Source organism: Temnothorax nylanderi, unplaced genomic scaffold (genome assembly GCF_030848795.1).
Source record: "Temnothorax nylanderi isolate EJ_2023f unplaced genomic scaffold, tnyl_v1.0 TNYL_tig0013_pilon, whole genome shotgun sequence".
Classification (NCBI taxonomy): Eukaryota; Metazoa; Arthropoda; class Insecta; order Hymenoptera; family Formicidae; genus Temnothorax; species Temnothorax nylanderi.
In genome coordinates this window covers 212,858-228,912 of record NW_027249075.1, presented here as the reverse complement: position 1 = coordinate 228,912, position 16,055 = coordinate 212,858, and the positions used below count along the sequence as shown (strand labels likewise).

The following is a 16,055-nucleotide window of genomic DNA, read 5'->3' as shown; positions in this document are numbered from 1 at the left end:
CCTTATCAACATTAACTCGGTGCTAAAATGGATGTAAAAAAGCTCGTTAGGACATTTTAGAAGGAAAGAGGAGTGGCTCGTCGGTGCTTCTACTTTCCACGATATTAATAGTTTAGATAATTTTAGATCGCTTTTATGAACAAGCTTCATAATGTATATACGTCATTGCTTCACATGTCACGTGGAATATTTTGAAGAAATAAAGCCTTTAAGAGAGAAAATAAAAATAAAAGAAAAGCTATATCGTTTTCATCGTTGCATCATATACCGTGCTTCAAAGTGACAGACATAACTACGTATGAATTTGAATTCAAAATTACATTTTATTGTATCTTAGTATGGACTAGCATATACCATATACACATTCAATAGCTCACTTATAGTTTATAACTTATTATACACTCACAAACATTGATAAGGACAGTCATGAGATATCTTGTAGCATGTTTCATGACTGGTGAAGCTACAGCGCAAGCTCTATATATATGTGTGTGTAAGATATAATTATTTTTTTATTTATCATGAATGGCTGGGTTCTTTCTCAATTGCCTCATAACGATTCTGACTGCAATTTTGGAATTTTTTCTACCATTCATACTGACTTTGCACGATCATCATTCTTCACTTTGTAAGGCTCGATGATGCAAGACATGCATTGTCATCGACGAAATATTCCATAAATCAGACATTACCTGCCAATGTCCTCGTTAAAGAGGACAAGCGTGACACAAATGTCTTACAGCGCTTGGAAATAATGACACGACGAAACCTTCTCATTTCGACGAACTGTACGCTTATTTAAATTTATAAACGGAACAAGTTTACTAGATCTCCTCCCTTCGCATTCGTTCATCTATATATATAGTATAATTTACCAACAATCGTAGAAAATCTAGAAAAAAATGTATAGAAAAAGAATTTAGGTGAAGAATATCAATAGAATATCAACAGATAAAGTCAAATGAGTCTATATATTTATTAATTTACGCTCGTAAATACTTCAAGAAGCCATACTTTAATAACTTATATATACCTTCCAGTTATTAAGACAAAAGAAGTCGATTGTTTTCTTTTTCTCATAAAATTTGAGTCAACGAACGAAGACTGTGTAATGACGATTTAATAATATTACATTTCATCTCTAACGAACATACAAGTAATGACCACGCAAGGCCAGATTGACAGTACAAGTTGCAGATGTCATTATTAAAATGTGGCTAGACACATTCAGTCAGGGTGGCTTGCGATGGCTGAGTATTAACTTATTATGTGTATATATATATGTATATATATATATATACTTTTCTTTATTTTTATTTATATTTATATATTCATCTTATTCTTAGCGTAATGACTAGATAAGTTTCAGCCACCCAATATATAACACATCTTGTTTGATCCCATATATTATATTCATACCGCTTTGTGTTGCTCGTCGAATATATGGTTAAAATTTCTATGCCAAAATCCATTGCCCTAACGTATATAGCCGCGATTTATTCTAGACTCTGATGATTCCGGCAAAAGATAATACTTTCTGCATACTCATTTAGATATCTGCCCGTAATGAATGAAGGTCTCCACAATGATATATCGGTTCCCCATGATATGCAATATCGTAATATGCTTCGCTACACCCTCCTCGATGAAGTAATGGAATTACCATATATTTATACATATATTTCGTGACATTTCTCACGTAACTATCCTCACGAGGCTTTCCGTCCGTATCGATTTGCGGCGTCGTGCACCGCGTCTCACTTTCGCTTTTACATCACTAAATATCGTAGACAACAAAAAATGTTTTATTTACATGCCCTTCATCCACGTGCCTCACAGAGAATTGTCCCGTAGGAAATATCGTGTCTATGGCAAATCAGAGATCCTTGAAGATATCAGTGTAATCGAAGAATCGACTTACAATTAGATACGGAGAATCCATGTCTGTTATGTCGACAAAGCAAAGAGAGCAAAGCCCAGAACACATGTTCGATCTTCCGAAATTAAATTCTAGTTTATTTGTTACAAAATTAGCATTCCTCGTCACTTTTAAACAGGTTTACGTATGATTGTTTTTACAATATGTATTATGACACTATGTGAACACAAATTTTATGACTTACAAGGGCTGTTTAAAAAAGAAGAGTTCAAGATCCGAAGAGCGTATTCATTAGGCGAAAGATGTTTAATTAACATGCCTCGAAAATCTGGTCTTTTTGTAGATAGAAACAATTCTCAGTTTGTACAATGTCGAGAGCAATCTAATTGCTTCTATCCTCGAAAAGATAATTTTCCTCATGTTTATTAGATATCTTTTACACGATATTTCGTTAACGTCCTACTTAATCCTATGAACGCTTGCTCTTTAAATGCCCTGTATATCTGAATTATGTCAGAAGATAAATACAACGCAAGTTCAATTTTTTGCAAATTAGGATACATCGTTCCCTTAAATGATTCGCACATTCTCAGACAAAATCTGAATAATTCTTTTTTCAGTTCGTCGAAAATTATGCGTATACTCCGCTGTCTCGTCGTTACGCCTACTTAATGTACTTTGGCATTGAAATTTTATCAGACATCAGGAATCTCAAAGTTTGTCATCGCACACTTCTTGATATTTGAAGCAGAATAGCTCGAAGGTGAGAAATTTTCAGCAAAAATAGATAAAACTTAGATTATTATGGCATATAGTATTTATATAGAAGAGGACTTTTCTTCTCTCTTTTTTTTTCTAGTAATACGACTGTAGAGTTTACGTTTCTCTAGAATGAGTAATTTTTTTATCTTATTGGGTCACACATAGAAGTGAGTCAGTCTGTTATATTTTAGAAGAAACTTTCCATTGACGAAGAGTTACAAGTCGGGAAAAGCTAGATTTTCATTTTGTATGCCTATATGCAGTGAAGCCACACATTGAGTCGAATACAATTTACATATTTTACATGTAAGTATTATACATGGTGAGTGAAGACTTACTGCAAGCTGATACGGATAAGGTGCAGTCTATTATTATAAGCCATTTTACGATTAACTACTACGACTATTTTTACGAACTGAACTTTTCCGAACGCGAAAAACGAGTGAATTAAAAGAAACTTTATTCTACAAAATTAGATCGATAGGAATCGAGCGGTAGAAAGATTTCTAAGCGTTCTCCATCAATCTTTCGTGGGAAATCTGCGAAACGAGACGAGATTAGGGGTACTCGAAAATATTATTTTCCAAATTGAGATGCGAGATGCTTCGGAATGGTGTGAGAAAATTTCGAGAAACATGAAGGCTTCTAATCGATAAGTACTTAAAAAATTGTCAGCGTAATATACTTCGAACAGCTCTACTACCATGAATTTTAAGTTAAAGATTCAATTAGAGTTAACAATTCGATGAAGATGTTGAATCTCTATTAAAACGAGCGGGGAATTCACGAAATATCAAGAGAGAAAGAGAGAGCTAGAGGACGTAAAGTGTTGAAAAATTTAAAGGCCTCTATTCTAAAGTGCCTAAGTCGAGTACGGTCTTACGTCTATAAAATCTAGACTCTTAAATACACAGCCATTTCTCAACATTTATCAATATGTGATCGAAGAAGCGAGCGCGATTAATGTAACATACTGGGAACAAGATGACTTTTGCAAGTTTACAGTTGACTACCATTCGCGAGAAACAAAAAACAGGTCTCTCTCTTATACACAAACACACACACACACACATGCACACACAGGCGTGCATATTTTTCGCAAAAATGTATACTAACTTTAAATATTTATTAGGAAATTGTGCACTTACGGATATAACAATATTCGGAGCAAATAAACTTTAAAATTTTTTTATTTACCTATTTTCTCGCGAGTGACAGTCATTTATGAGGCATAATATGAAGGACTTTCAAACGTCGCTCCGAAAAATAATATCGCGCGGTGAAGGTTACGACTTCATCTTTGATACAGGTGAGTATACGACAGAATAGCATTGATAAAGCGATATGTAGGCATACATGATGTTGAATCAACATTTTTGTCCACTGACCATTTCCGTGTATTCGGCTATACACGGTTTATTTATCTCTTGCCGGAAGTCAGCTTAACGTATTGCAAAACAGATTAATCTACTCTCTTAAAAAAATCCCTCTCATATATATAGAATACGTTACTGTGCTCTTCTATATAATTACTATGGCATTATTTATCACGAGATTTACGCGTCCGAAGTTTACTACGGTAAGATAGTAATTTTAGTACAAATTAATATACTCGGGCGTCGCGCCGCAAGTATTCGCCGGCCTTAAGGATAAAAAAGATTAAATAAACACTTTAGCTTAAAGTGTCTCCGCGAGAGATAGAGGGAGATCCTTTTTATAAATGTTACTACGTCATTAAACTACGTAATATACAATTCCAGCCCTGCTCCAGCTGTTGGTAAAGAGCTTTGTGCTATTTATAATCATGTGCAACTGCATCACCTATATCATCTTCCTTGGCGCGAATAATGCGATTCTCTGTAACATCCACTTGTTGTGCACTGAAAATCAATATTTTTTTTTCCCCCCTATCGTTTTGCTAGACTCGTAATAAATCGAACGCCTGAGTAATCGCGGCAATTTCGCCGCAAGTACTACACCGCTCAGACAATAAATTAAACACCGCAATGCATTGACATAATGCATTGACCGGCATCGAAACAATATCTCGCAAGACTTCAGGGAACATATTTATGTTATAGAGAATCTCATTGATTAGAACTAGACGAATATCTCTTACAATAATCGATAATCATATAAATTATGCTTGAGTAGATATTTAGTTAACGTTTTTGCGACGTACCTATGTAGGTCTCGTTTACTAAGCAGGAGCTGGTGAATGTATCGAATCGTCCCATAAGAATCGAAAACACAAAGCGATTTGCATTGAATAACCTGTACAGTAAAGGTAGCGGATAGTATGGTAGTGGATGGTGGATGTATTGTCTGTTCACTACGCATCAGCCAGGCAACTGAACGCTTTTTATATGTACACCGGAGACTCCTGGCCGGTCAACAGCCTAAACATAGACGTGGGCATCGTTTTCATCAAAATCTAGAAAAGAAGAGAGAATGTTTCTTTGACCCTCATATATAACTGCTTCCTAATATTTTATTCTATCAAATAATAAGCACACGAAGCACACACTTAAAGCACTTTAGTTCCACGCGCTTACGTACCTCTCCCACTGACGTAGCAAGAAGATTAACAATCTTTTCGTGCGGTACAGCAACAACACTCTGATTATTGATTTCAATTATCCTATGGCCCACTCGTACTCCGCCCCGCTCGGCGATACCACCCCTCAATAGACTACATATCACTCCGTTCTGTACACTAAATCCTAACTGATATTTCGTGTCGGGTCTCTTGATTTTCACTTCGACCACAGGTGCACACGGCACGACAGTTAGCTTGACGACCGTTTGATTCTTCGAGTTCTTTATGTAAGTCTGACATGTCGACAAAGGCAAGCCGACTAACGATACACCGTTAATCGCTATTATCTGATCGCCAATGTTAAGCTGACCGCAACGTGCGGCGGCGCCGGCCGGCGCGAGATTCGCTATGACTACGGTTGGCAGCATCGAGCCCCATCCGGACTCAACAATCACAACACCGAGGATCTCACCCTTCGCTTTCGGTACCACTACCTGCAAACAGAGAGATCTTTACTCCAATGCAATTACGAAATTTTCCTTAAGTCGATCGCGATAATTGACATCCACGTCTCAATTCGCGATACATAGTTCTCCTGGAAACTATAGAGTGAAGTTAATTCAATTTTGGGAATTTACGAGAAACCGACATGTATTAATAATTCCGATGAGTTGGGTAAACCGACAAGAACTTCCACGAGCCGTTAGAGTGAGAATCGTAGTCACTCTCGAGTCAGCAAATGGAAAAGGTGACGCAGATTAGCATTCCGTAGATTACCTCTTTCTGCATCTCTTTCTTCGCGAACATCTGCAGCTCGTCGCCGAATATCTCCTGCGAATTGAGCACCTCCTGGTAATCCATCTCCTTAACGAAGCTATGATCCTCTATCCCATTTGCCTTTAGGAACTCCATGTAAGCTACTTGGAATGCTTGTCCGATACTTTGTGCTATAAATTGAGCCTCCTCGCTTTCGAAAACGTGGCATATCATCTTCGGAGTTCGGTTAATCTTCGGTACTTCTTCCATTTCATGCGGCACAAAACGACGCCGTGCCATTAGCACTACCAGATCGCCGATGTCCGCTATATACGAAATCGTGCGTAACGCGTGATCCATCATGATCTCCTTCAGATCAGTATTGAGAACCATGATCTTCTCTGTCGAGATGAAGAGGTCTACCTCCGTGCTTGGCTGAGTGTCACCGTCCGGTGCCTGAATAAGCACAACACATATCTTTTTTTAGAAAAATGTTGCATTACCACGGATTTCTATGTTCTATACATTTCACACAGAATATACGTACCAGCGCCTATCATAAGGAAGCAGCATGTGTAACAAAGTAGAGACAAACAAGTAATTAATTAAAAATATATGTGTATATGATACATACGTATAATATTAATACTTTAAACACATAAAACGCTTAATTGCTAGTAAAATAAGATAGTGCACGATAGTGTAAAAACTGTATAAAGTTGAGCATAATCATTAACGGCGCTATCACAAACCTGAGAGTTTGAGAGACAAAAGTCGCCTAACTTTGACGCAACATTTAACTTGCAAGAGACTCGTCGCTATGATTTATGAAGAATGTGCATGTGTACGCAGGTAATATGAGTATCGTAACTGAAAAGTGCATATTATGGGAAATTGCTGCGGGTTTTGTGGCCGAATAAAATAAAGTTGTCAAGCCGTAATGATGAAATGGCCGTAAGAAGGTTTGACCCTCGTCGGTGTTATATAAATCAATAGAGGGATGAAACGGTCGAACGACTGCTCTTGTAAGAGCCAAAGGGCAGTCACTCGGATTTAACAGCGAAAGGGGTGGTTGTCTGGGATGAAGGGCAATGAGGGCGGACCTTTATTTTTGTCACAGCCTCCTCCACCATGTGGTTCTTAAGGCGCTTACGCCGTTTACGGCCCCCTTCCTCTTCCACCTCCACCGACCCAAGAAACTGTAGTCTGAAAACGGTTGTGGGCCCCAAGCAGCCACTGATCGGGGCCAGTTTCGGCTGGGCCCCAAGCGCTTGTGACTCGGACTGGCCCCCACCAGAAGCGCTTCCTATAAGTTCTTCGCTCGAGTCGCACTCGTCCTCCTCTAGGCTTCCTTGCGAGGCAATGCTGCAGCGACCATACCCATGCTGCCCCCCATAGTTTAAGAGTGTTGCCTGCATCGGCACTGGCCCATCATCCTTCCGTTATGTACGCGCCAAACAAACAAACAAACAAAGGCTCTGCTAGTCACATTGCCACGCACCACCGACAGAACGAGAGGCAAAAGAGCCAATGTTCATGAGTTCTTGAGTTGCTATACCAAATACGGCTTTACTTTTCTCTTATGCACAGTGTGTCATGCTTGTGTGTCACCTCTATATCGTATGCCGGATCAAATCATTCACACATATATAAATGCATTAGTCCGGTAGCATACACTTCTGCGCACGATGCGACCTTCATTATGCAATTTTGCCTTCGGACAAGCTCACGGTGTCTGGAAGCTGTGCAACGTGCAAGCGTTATGTTATGTTACAGAATGGTAATGTCGGTACGGACGAGCACACGCGGATCCGCTATAATTGTTGTAATTTAAGAACGTATTGATAGCGACGCTGCATGTTTGGCTGTAAGTCTCTAGGTGTTTAGCCAGCAACTCAGAACTCGAAGCACGGTAAGGCTCGCGATGAGCAATCGTGTTTCTTGTTTCTTCGATCAGCCAATTTTGTCTAATTTTGTCGCGGCGAAAACGAGCAATACAAATACAAGCAATTGACCACACATAGAATTATTATTCTCCGTAATGATAATTAATTTTGACTCCAAGTGTCTTTTCGTAAGCAAATATAAACAAATCTACTTGCAAGCGTGAGTAAAGTTCTTTTGTTGGCGCTATTCAAAAGCATGAAGTAAGCACGAATTTGTGGCTTATTAAAAAGCTACATCAATGTATAACGAGATATTAATTACCTAGAAATTTTAGCGGACTATTAAGATAAACTCTTCAAAATCTTAGTCTCAATATTTTCTCATTATTTACACTGCCTACATCAGAGCGTAGCTTTAGCAGCCTTGCAATTATCATGCATACACTATTGAAAGAACTGATTAATATTACAACTCCTGCTCTTAATATTATCAATTTTTTAAATTAGAAATTATTTTTACAATGGATATTCAATCGTGAAAACATAATTTCTATTTTAATTCCTGCAATTAATTTTGCAACCAAGATATTCTTGCAACGATAAAAAAAACCGCAATCCTGGTCTACTCAACTCAACTATATAAAATCTCACTTCATGCAACAATAAGACATCAGGAAAAAAATATTTTGCGATCTATATTCTTGAAAAATCAGATTGAACGAACGAATGTATATAAGTGACTAATTACGCTCAATCTTGTAGGATACTGTCATATCAGAATATCGTAGTATCACCGGGCTATCGATTCGCTATAATCAGATATCACATCTCTTTGAAGCTCGAAGTTATGATGAATATTCTATGAAATTTCTTGCAACTTCCCAGAAATTTGCCTAAAACAGAGCCGTGTGTTATATTGCATCTAGATTGGTTTCTCGCGCGTTTCCAGTTTTCTTCCTCTCTGTCGGCCAGTTGTACAGTAATTTTGTTGGATTTTTTGCATAGTTGAGAACGTAGTTACTGATTGTGAGTAGAGCAATAGCTCCCGTGAGTGACACGGATCTTTTGTGCGTAAAGTTGATCAAGAATCTACAGGAAAGCGGACATAGCAAGCGGGCAGCAGATATATAACCCAAATATTCGCAAAGAAAAAAAGAAAGAGAGAAAGAAAGACTGACAGACATACAGAAATCACATCAAAAGTTACACTGAAAAGATGACAGTGTTCGGTGGTCAGGTGGTGGTGGTGGTGTTGGTGATGTGAGGAAGGGGGGCGCTACACTGAAACATTCAGGCCTCTTTGCACAACGGCCAGTTCACAGTTATATTTAGATTAATTATCAGATAGGTAGACAGAAATCAGCATTTAGAGATTCCTCTCTCTTTCGAGTCGTCTCAGACGATGGCAAAAAAAACTGCGTAAAAAGATAACTATTGATTAGTTATTACAGATAGAGAGGAGGTCTATCTTATCTAAATGCTGACGTTTAATTGCCCATGAGCGGAACCTAAGAGTAGGAGGAAAGAATTTACTGTTTTGTCTGCTTAATATTGACAGTTTCCTCGTAAGATTGATCAATATCATAAACTATAAGAACGAATAAAAGAAGAAAGTACATTGTACTTTATCGGTAAAAATATAGACTACGTAAACGGAAATATAATGGGTACACTATAAACACGATCTGTACTATTTTCTAAGGAGAGTATTTTGGTCAACTATGGTCTATGGTCCTTTTTGCAATACATATATTTATCATATATAGAACTGAAGTACAAACGAGTCTTAAAACACGATTTGGACAGTACTCTTTCCTGCAGAAAACTCTCAGGTTTAACTAATCACTTAAGATTCCAGCATTTTAACTATTTGAGGTAAATTAATGAGGTAAAGTCTCAAAATAATATAACACTGAAATATTTTATACTTGGTAAAGAAGCGCTTCGAAATGCGCAAATCTCTTGTGATTGTTATAGATATGTTATTTGCAATATCTTGCAGTACTTATTTCGTGATTACATCGAAAGGAAATGGCAAGTTTTAAAAGTCCTCAAAAAGTTAAAAACCTTAACATTGAAATACATTATTGCAGATGAAAATATTGCACTGTTATTCACTACAAATTAAGTAGCAAATTAAAATAGTATAAAGCAATCAGAGCATGCTGCTATATAATTTCGTTATTATTATTCGTAGTTTAATTCTAATGGTTCTTGAAACGATTTTACTCTCTAACAAATTTTCTAATGTTCTTTTTTATTTTCGTTTCAACAGTAGAAAGTCAACAATTGAGACATTTAGCCAATGTGTAACGTATTTGTATTTGATCTATATAATGTGTCTTCCAAACTTAGTGCTACTGACCTAAACAGAACACAACATATCATATGGATGCATTATCTATCAAATATCGCGATATGCTCACTTAATTAGTAGTTACTGCTTTTAAGAACAAACATTCTAAGAAAATATACGTGGCTGTTGAATGATTTACATTGCACTTAATAATTCATACTGTACTCCATAATCTTTTTTCGATGCTTCGCAAAAATCTTTAGGAAAAAAAGTGTCCTCATATACAAGTTCTATTTGTACATGAGATATGTATATATGTATATATATATCATGTATATTGTGCTTTTTTATATACACATATCTGTATATAATAGTATATACATATCTTTCGCAATTGACGTATATAATACCAGTTCAAGAGGAATAGTATGTCTCAGTTCTGAGATAAAAATAAAAAGAAGTGCGTTGCCATATACATATGTACCTTTATTCTGGAAACGGCTTCCTCTGCTTGACACATGCGAGTCGACTTCGTCGGTTGACCTTCGCATACCAATTGCGTGGATCCCAAGTATCTCGCCCGGAACAAGACACCCTCGATCAACACTGATGGATCATCCAACAAGTCTGAAAGGGACACAGACACGTACCATTTAGGATTTTTTATCCCATTTGTCTTATAGTGCAGTGTGCCGAGGGCGGCTAAGTGCTCAGAAGAACATTGAGGCAGTCTAACAGATGATATGATTGTATCCAGTAATGGATACTTTTGTTCCATGTCGTTTGTAGCTTCAGTTAACATTGCAGTCTTCATATCACATAACGATATAATTTTTAATGAAGTTATAAAATCCTTGACTTTGTAATCCTGTTGTTCTCGCGATTAGATCAACTGTTTTTTTTCCTGTTTTATTATTCACATAGAAATTACACCGTGTGTAATTTTATTTAATTTACAATACGTATATAAGCACGAGAAAAGATTGTACACAATTGAAACAGTCACAGTCACATCACATTAAAAGATTATGACACTTATGAGACTCCTCAATACACTGCTTATCAATATAATTGGTGACCTTATCGAGGAGTACAAATAGAGGAATGTAAATATCTGAAATCTCTGAGCGTGATCTGCAGATGACATATACGTACATATAATAAATTTAGAGATACACCTTGATAAAACATATCGCACGTGTTAAAAGCAGAGTTACACATGCACAAGATGGAAACATTAGATTATCAAGAAATACTATAAAAGCATTAAGTAATATTGTGCAGTAAATAATATTAATTTTGAGTTACAGCTATCATTAATAATACAGTAATAGTGTAATAGCATATACAGTACAATCTCGCTAATCCGGCACTATTAAAAACCAAATTGTGTCGGATTAATGGATTTACCGGACCACTGGAATGTAAGGAATAGAGGAGGTAAAACAATTGAGTATTTTAAAACTGTTCTAAAATCAAGAGACACCCTCGAGTAGAGACGGTAGTGTCTTGCACCAAGTACACGCGCAGCGCGAGACCGCCCCGCGTATTACAACAAACCAAACAAAATTAGAATAGTGGCAATTTATTTTCGCAAAAACTTAAACAAAACATTGTAGGCGTAACAACGTAGGCGACACAATCAGTCGTCAGTCACTAATGAGTAGATAAATATACGTAAGCGTTAAACCCGCCCCCTTGCCTCTTGTCCAAGGAATCGTGGAAGCTCGCGATAGTGCCGGATTATTGGATAGTGTCATTGGATTACCGAAGTGCTGGATCAGCAAGTTTGTACTGTACTCTAATTGTTAAACAATATAAATTTGCACATATGAAGAGAGTACCTACCATAAAATAATGATTAGAAGCGGATGACGAATTTATTATATACATCCGAGCAAGCAATAGAAAGAGAAATATTATATTAGCATCATAACATTAATAATACTTTGATATTTAGAAAATCGTTAAGGAATACAAGAATAACAATTGTATGAATAAAAATGCGACAATACCTTCTTTGTTTCTGCTCTTTTTCTTTCCCTCCTTATCCTGAAAAATAAGACAGATAATGCACTTTGATACCATAGATAGATAAGGCTTTGATAAATACGCTCGCAATTAAATCTCGTAAATATCATATACGTAATCATTTAAAGCTGTAGGATGTGCTAACCATGCAGAAACTGCCATATAAGAAAGCTAATAAACATTAACATGTCCCTATATTTACGCCTAGAAACAATAGTAGTAACAATTATAGTACAGTAGTAATAATAATAGTAATAATAGAATAGGAACTAAATGCTATCGCAATTTTATAATCCTTTTCTTTTGCGAAGCAACATATTATAACACTTGCTTTGTTTTATAAAGCATAGAAAAACATTATGTGAGTTATTCTTAATTATATATTAATTTTTTGGAGTATGAATTTAGAGCCTAAACAAGAAAAAATGTTATATAATACATAAATAAACAACTTATGTTCATATCACATTTTTTTCTTGCTTCAGTCTTTAGGTTTTTCCTTTAAAGCACATATAATTAAAAATCAACCTATATAAAGCATTTCCTTATCATTGCACTATTTGTGGATACGAAATAATCTAGTATACGATATTTTTATAAATATAACGTTAACGATGTTTCTGTTATACATTAAAATAAGCATAATAAGCGGAAGCCATAAAGGAAAACTAAAGCAATAAGATAAAAAAAAGTACCTTTTCTCTTAAAAAAAATCAGCTTAAACATTTTTCAACTATATAATAAAAAAATATTTTATTTTATTATTATTATTATTATGAATTATTATTATTGTTTTAGTATTATGAAGACTATCATCATAAAACTTGTATAGGAATTATAAATAACGTTCTGATAATTATCAAATATCTATATTCTATCATTAAAAAACGCATTAGGAGATTAATAGATGATAATGAAAATTATATTTAAGCTGATTAGTACATATCTCGTTTAGCAACAGAAGGATAGTACTGTCATGCACCAACATGTGCTATTTTACCGCAAGCTCACTAGAAAATAGATATCTATAGTCACTAATAGTAAAACAGATTCCGTGGTAGCATTTGAAAGGGCACCTTTTTCACCTTGTTGTTGGATTCCTTGAGGCTCTGAGGGGATGAGGGGGAGTTTTTGACTGGGGTCTTCTGCGGACTCGATGTAGGTTGCGCGGGAGTGGCTACTTCGCACTCGTTAGAAGACGACGATTGTATAACAGACACTACAGGAGGAGGGGAGATCGAGGCAGACGTCGAGGGTATGGGCTCGGAAGGCGCTAGCGTTTCTATCGGGGCGACACTCAAAGTTTTGGGAGGGGTTTGCTTTGGAGTAGCGACTTTCGCATTCATTGGTGGTAACATAGTCCTAGTCTTAGGCTTCCTCCACCCCTGCATAACACCAAGACGATATTAGTAGAACACCGATACCATCGAATCGCACAGAATACAGGAAAATGTAGATTATTCGTATCCTTTTTTTTTCCTGAATTTAAACGCATTAGCACCGTCTCAATATTACCTAGTAGGAAGTTGTGTTAAAGAGAGTGTATGTATATGATGTATTGTCACAAGTGCTGTAACTTATTTAGTTTATCCTAAACATCCTTATTGAGGAAATAGGATACATCGTTATAACAAGTGATGAATAAGAATAATATAGAACGACATGTTAAGTATGCCCACCTTATCGTCGTAAAATCCTTGATCATCCGTTCTCTGTTGTCCGAGCAACCGATCCGTTTCAAGATCGGTATCCGCCTCCTCCTCGTCTGGACATTCCTCAATTTCCACATCGGCATCGTCACCTATACGACGCGCATCAGATTCTTCGCTATTGCTTTCCATACAGACTCTCCGCCTGCCATCCATTATACTGCATCTTAGTTAGATGCGTTTACACGCAACACAGAGGTATCCCAAAAGGGTATCCCAAACGTATATTCGATGTCGTAAAAGGGGAACGTTCACAGTGGTAAGCAAAACAGTACCGAGGCAACATATTGGACAAATTTCAACAATTGGAATACCCTTATCCGCATGAAACAAAACATAAAATACCTTGGTATCCATATCGGACTAACGCTCGGCTCCGGTGGTTCTTCCGATGGCGATTTCACAGGTAGAGTTTTAGTCCTTTGCAGGGCCATTCTGATATCTTTGATGGCCGCTTCCACCTCGCCACAGTTTACTTCTAAGGATACACTTTGCCGTCCTTGAGGTGCCGGTGGTGGCGGTGTGCCCAGTGGATCCAATCCATCGAGCTGCAGCTCATTCGTGTCGTACGAATTTTCCTTCTTTGCGATAAACAGATCAGGGGACGTAGTCTTCAACGAGTGTAAAATATCCTTTGTTACATTTAGACTAACGTCCTTCCCGGAGTCATTCTCATTCGTGCCTAACATGTCGTTACGAGTTCTCTGTATGATCTCCTTCTCTATCTCGTTTATTTGCCGTTTCATGAGCATCACAGTAGGATTATTGTTGTCAGTATCGCTCGCGTGTCCACTAGACAGGCCGTCCTCTAACACCGGCATGCTAGTGTATATTCTCAGAGAATCCGAATTATTCCCCAAATCGCCGACCGATCCGAGAAGGCCACTTGCTGGCATCAATTCATTATCCATCATCATGAGGGATACCTCGCTGTCTAAGTCGCCGCAATTGCTGTCGCAGTCGGTTGTCTCGGGGCTCAATGTAAAATTACGCGAGTGTCCCACTTGTAAACCGACCTCAGTCTCACCAAGATCTTCACTGCTGCCAGTACCTACTGAGAGATCCAGGAAATTGTTTTCGTGTTCACCTGTCTAAAAAAAGCAGAAAAAGCCAAGTGTAAATATTTGTTTCGCAATACCACGATTAGTGATGCAAGCATGGAAAAGCCTTTTAAGCGACCACACAGTGTAGCTTAAAAACTGTATCTATAAATATCGATATATATTTAGAACCCATGTGACTACTGGGAGAAATATAATTTCCAAATATTGGTAATTAATACTTCAGAATTGTTAAAAACGTAATATTTACATTGTAAGTACTCTTTTTTTTATTGCATCCAAGTTTATTATACATAAATAAACATTATTAATCTCATGTTAAACTTTACCGACACAAAGGGAAACGACGAAACTAATGCTCTTCAAACAAGGAAAAAAAAATAATTGTCAAGGTAATGTTTCTTGCTTCATATACCGTCATATACTTACATTTTGTGGAAATTCGGCCCGTTGCTTCTTAGGAGATTCATGTACCATAACCTCCTCCGTTACGGGTGGGCCACTAGCTAATCGCTGACCAACATACGCACTTCCACCTTGCCTTCGTAATTCATAATCAAGATCCTTGTAACAGAAAATAGTGTGTTAGTCATTTACAATACACAAGCTCTTAATTTGTTCTTCATTACGTATATATTATGCATGCATGTGTCCTCTAAATATCCTTAGATTTTCACAGACTTTTCTTAAAAGCGCCAATCATTATAAATGTATTTCTCTAATTATAAACTCTCATGTTATTTATTCCAGATATCTCCGTGACAGAGAAACATCTCGTAAATATCTGTGAATTTTTGCTGCTTCAGCAGACTTACCTGGAAAGGAAAGGACTCTATATTGTTTTCCTTTTCTTTCGTCGGCGCCGGGCATTTGAAGAATTCTTCTAGCACTTTCCGTGTTTCTGAAAATTCGTACAGGTAGTCGAAGGTGCTGCCTCCCGGCGAAACAAGACTGCTTATATTATCAGCAGGCAAAGTCGACGGTTTTAAAGAGTCTTCCTCTTCCTCCTCGGCCTTTGGCGATGGAGATGAAGGATTTATAGGCTGATCTTCTGTGCTAATATTTTCTATCACAGTCTTGTCTACTACGATTTCTGCAGAAGTATCTTCCTTCTTGGAATATAAGATACAAGTATT

At 37.1% G+C, this 16,055-nt stretch overlaps 1 protein-coding gene across 17 annotated transcripts in view; it reads right to left on the bottom strand.

The window, feature by feature from the left end:
* Positions 1-303: 303 nt before the first annotated feature.
* The window catches only part of LOC139767905 (uncharacterized), a 42,546-nt gene continuing 26,794 nt past the window's right edge, over positions 304-16,055 (bottom strand). For 8 of the 17 annotated variants that reach the window (XM_071697617.1, XM_071697616.1, XM_071697621.1 and 5 more), the window contains 10 exons: positions 15,735-16,031; positions 15,349-15,483; positions 14,204-14,949; positions 13,829-14,018; positions 13,226-13,534; positions 12,134-12,170; positions 10,603-10,745; positions 5,958-6,392; positions 5,201-5,674; positions 304-5,075 (listed from right to left, as the gene is read on the bottom strand). In XM_071697617.1, coding sequence (XP_071553718.1) covers positions 5,004-5,075; positions 5,201-5,674; positions 5,958-6,392; positions 10,603-10,745; positions 12,134-12,170; positions 13,226-13,534; positions 13,829-14,018; positions 14,204-14,949; positions 15,349-15,483; positions 15,735-16,031 — 2,838 coding nt within the window. In that variant the 3' untranslated portion in view covers positions 304-5,003. Of the gene's footprint in view, positions 5,076-5,200; positions 5,675-5,957; positions 6,393-6,556; positions 7,373-10,602; positions 10,746-12,133; positions 12,171-13,225; positions 13,535-13,828; positions 14,019-14,203; positions 14,950-15,348; positions 15,484-15,734; positions 16,032-16,055 lie in introns of those variants that run through there. The other 9 variants (XM_071697624.1, XM_071697625.1, XM_071697613.1 and 6 more) reach the window with 8 other exon arrangements.